The sequence below is a fragment of the Mus musculus genome, chromosome X (assembly GCF_000001635.26).
Source record: "Mus musculus strain C57BL/6J chromosome X, GRCm38.p6 C57BL/6J".
In the NCBI taxonomy this organism is placed as follows: domain Eukaryota; kingdom Metazoa; phylum Chordata; class Mammalia; order Rodentia; family Muridae; genus Mus; species Mus musculus.
In genome coordinates, this window is record NC_000086.7 from 19,479,067 (window position 1) to 19,482,356 (window position 3,290).

At 42.4% G+C, this 3,290-nt stretch overlaps 1 protein-coding gene across 1 annotated transcript; it reads right to left on the reverse strand.

Annotated features, from left to right (window-relative positions):
* Window positions 1-353: 353 nt before the first annotated feature.
* Window positions 354-2,253, reverse strand: Tex13c3 (TEX13 family member C3). Its single transcript, NM_207524.4, has 2 exons — window positions 1,533-2,253; window positions 354-508 (listed from the first exon to the last, which is right to left on the reverse strand). The coding sequence occupies exons 1-2, from the start codon at window positions 2,140-2,142 to the stop codon at window positions 459-461; spliced, it is 660 nt and encodes a 219-aa protein (NP_997407.1). The 5' UTR covers window positions 2,143-2,253; the 3' UTR covers window positions 354-458.
* Between the last annotated feature and the right edge of the window lie 1,037 nt (window positions 2,254-3,290).

Consider the following 3,290-nt stretch of genomic DNA (forward strand, 5'->3'; position numbering starts at 1 on the left):
GATTTCTTTTTTTCAATTGAGTTTGTCCAAAGGTTGCATTTCATGCAGGACAAAGGACACTATGAGCCATGCTATGTCTGAAATTATGTTCCCTATTATTATGTAGCCAATCTTACCCAAAAGGGATTATAGTGTGCATACTGGATAGCATAGTTGTAGTTTCTACTATATGTCAATTTATCAGTAACCATTCAGTGGACTAATGAATGCAATTCAATGAACTTGTGATGTTCTCTAAAACTTTACATTGGCCTGTGAATCCCTTTGAACTCTGCAATGTCAATGGATTAAGTTATAACAAAATCTGTGTGCTTTCTCCCCTAAAATATATATGCAGACATCTCCCCAATTCCTTCACTTTTTATATTATTTTTTTTTATTTTTTATTTTTTCGTAGCAGCACCTAGCTGAGATTTTACTGAGGCGGAGACTGGTTTTGAAAGTCATTTCACGAAGATTCACACACTGGAAGCTGGGAATTCTTCAGCCCCGCACAAAGTATCTAGAACTTAGAGACACAAAGAATAGCGCTGGTGAGTGTTATAAAAACAAATTAAAGAATTACTACAGTAAAGCAATAGCATTCTCAAACAAACAAACAAACAAACAAAAACCAATGTATCCAGAACGCACTGCATCTTATATTTTAAAAGCATAGGTATGCCCTGCAGAAGATCTGGGGTTATGCAAGAAGGAAGTTAAGGAGAGTACAGAAAAAAGAGAGAAAATGTTCCATAACATCAGCTTCTCTTGTGTTTTAACTTAATGCATAGCAGTCAACTACTGACCAGTTGTAAATGTACCTGCAACTGGAAATGCTTTCCTTTTAAATTGACATATCAATAGAATTTCATCCTTCTCAAAACCAATGGAAATTATATACACATACACACATATATAATTGAATCTGTAGAAAGATATCCATATGTGCAATTAGATTTACTGTGTTAATTGCAGATTAAGGCTATAGCTCAGTGGTGATGTACCGTCCTAGCGTTCTTGAGGCCTTGGGTTAGATCTCTTAGCTCAGCAAAGAAGCCCAGAGATTATTGCTTGGTAGTAGAATAGTGAAAAGCTTTTACTTGAGTTTTCAAATATTCTATGATGTAAATTAAAAAAAATTGACAAGGGGCCCCAAGAAATGATTTTATCACTCCCTAAATTCAGTGAGAAGCCTGAGCTCTTCACAGAAGTAGGGAAAGTGGGGATGGGGATTGGAGTTTCAGAGGGGGCGGGGAAAGGAGATAACATTTGAAATGTAAATAAAAAAATATTCAATAAAAAAAGGAAAGAAAAAAAGAAGCTTCCGAGTACCCCTGGTTATATCTAGATTTGTTTTTATCCATGAATTTGGTTCCTCAGGTCTGGACACAGAGATTCTGCAGCAGCAAGCGAACTAGTGGATAGATAGCCTCCTTGCCCTTTTGAGAGTACTCTGGATTGGGGAGGGGATGCCACTGGGAAGGTCATAGAGATAACTGATAGACAGGGCTGTGGGGCTTCGGCTCAAAGACTAGGGGATCTTGGCATACCTGTTAGGGATGCCATCTGGTCTTTCTTCGGGCACACTGCACACTGCCCATTCTGCAAGCCTGTGTCCAGAGCCTCTCCATTTTCTTTCACAATTAGAGGCCTTGGTGGAGTGCCTGGATAATCAGCATCTGGTGACTGGGCAAGGAGTTGCTGTGACAGCTCAAACTCAATGATCTTCCTTTGCAACATATCCCGCTCAAACTTCACTTGCTTCAGGTGCTCTTTAACATTGTGAAGCTCAGAGACCACTTCATCACGTTCCTCACGCAGCCGTTGCAAGTCTGTGGCCAAAGTCCAGGTGGCTGCCTCATGCTCTTCTACCTGGTCGTGCAGCTGCTGAACACGTTGTAACTGTTTTTCTCTCTGTCTCATAGCAACCCTGACTCCTAGGGCCAGAGCACTCCAGGCACAGGCCCTCTTGATGGAACGTGGTACTTGGGTATCAACCACTACAGACTTCAGGCCATCTTCTATATCTTTCCAGGGCCGTGAATGGAAGGTCAGGTAGAAGCCAGGGCCACCACCATTCTGTGTCACCTCTTCATTGATGAACAGAACCACTTCGCAGTGGCTGAAACCACTCTTGGGGTCATCAATATCCAAGGCCATGGTCAAACCTGCTCAAAATAGTGGACTGCAATGGGCTCACCCATCAACTCAGTGTCTTGTCCAGCCCTGGGTCCTAGCGCCTCCCTCCTTCCTCCCCTGCCTCCTTACACTGAAGCCCTGAAGTCACCGGGCCACTCATACCAACTCCTCCCACACAAGAGATTAACATGCCACATCATAAACATGGTCTATGAGGCCTGCCGCATGGCCTGCTTGAACCAAAATGCAGTGGAAGAGATATTTCTTGCTTTTCTGGCAAGTTGGGTGTCTGCTCTTTAAAGTACGCCATGGTAGTACAACTGTTCTGGGAACAGCAGTGAATCCGTAGTTTCCTGAGAGTTTCTGAAAGGTAGCACCCTATCTGCACCCTATCTGGCATGGATTTTTTTTCCTCTTTCTCCCTTTCTCCATCCTCCTTCTCTTCCTTTCCTCCTTCTTCCTTCTCTCTTTCCTTCCTTCCTTCCTTCCTTCCTTCCTTCCTTCCTTCCTTCCTCCTCCCCCTTCTCTTCTTTCTTTCCATCTTCCATTTCTTTTGAAAGACCACATCACCCTGTAGAGCCCATATTGGCATTGAACTTTCAATTCATCTGCTACCATTTCCTGAGTGCTGAGATACACAGTATCAGTGATGCCCCACAGCTAGGATTTGACAAGAAATTCCAACCTGGAATTGGAGAAAGTGGATGTTTGGGGGAATACTTTATGACTCAGCTCCCTGTCCCATAATGCTTTTTCTGTATTGAAGTTTTTATGCAGTACTAAGTTCCCCAAATCAAACATGAGTGACAGAACTCTCTCAGTTTTCCTTTTAAACACTCAATCTTGTTCTAGATGCCAGGATTTTCTATTTTATTTTCTCGGCGTTTTTATGTTTGTTTGTCTGTTCTATTTGTCAAGACAGGTTCTTGCTACATAGCTCAAACTCACTACTGATCTTCCTCTGTGCCAGGAGTATTGGTCTGCACCCCCGATGACTTTCCTTGAGGATTTTAGGGTATTTCATTACCCGTTTCCCCTGCATAACACCCCTCTCTTGTGCTACTGGATAACTTATTCAATTCAGTAAAACTGGCCAAGTTCCTTCTTCCATGCTTAAACATATTTTTTGTCCCATTTCTTGCATTTGTCAACACCACCCCATTGTTCCA

Bases quoted from the DNA above. Each gene is read 5' to 3' on its own strand.
- Tex13c3 (NM_207524.4), bottom strand. From the start codon at position 2,142: ATGGCCTTGGATATTGATGACCCCAAGAGTGGTTTCAGCCACTGCGAA. The intron at 509-1,532 runs GTATGCCAAGAT...TGTGTCTCTAAG, and splicing joins CCAGATGGCATCCCTAACAG to TTCTAGATACTTTGTGCGGG.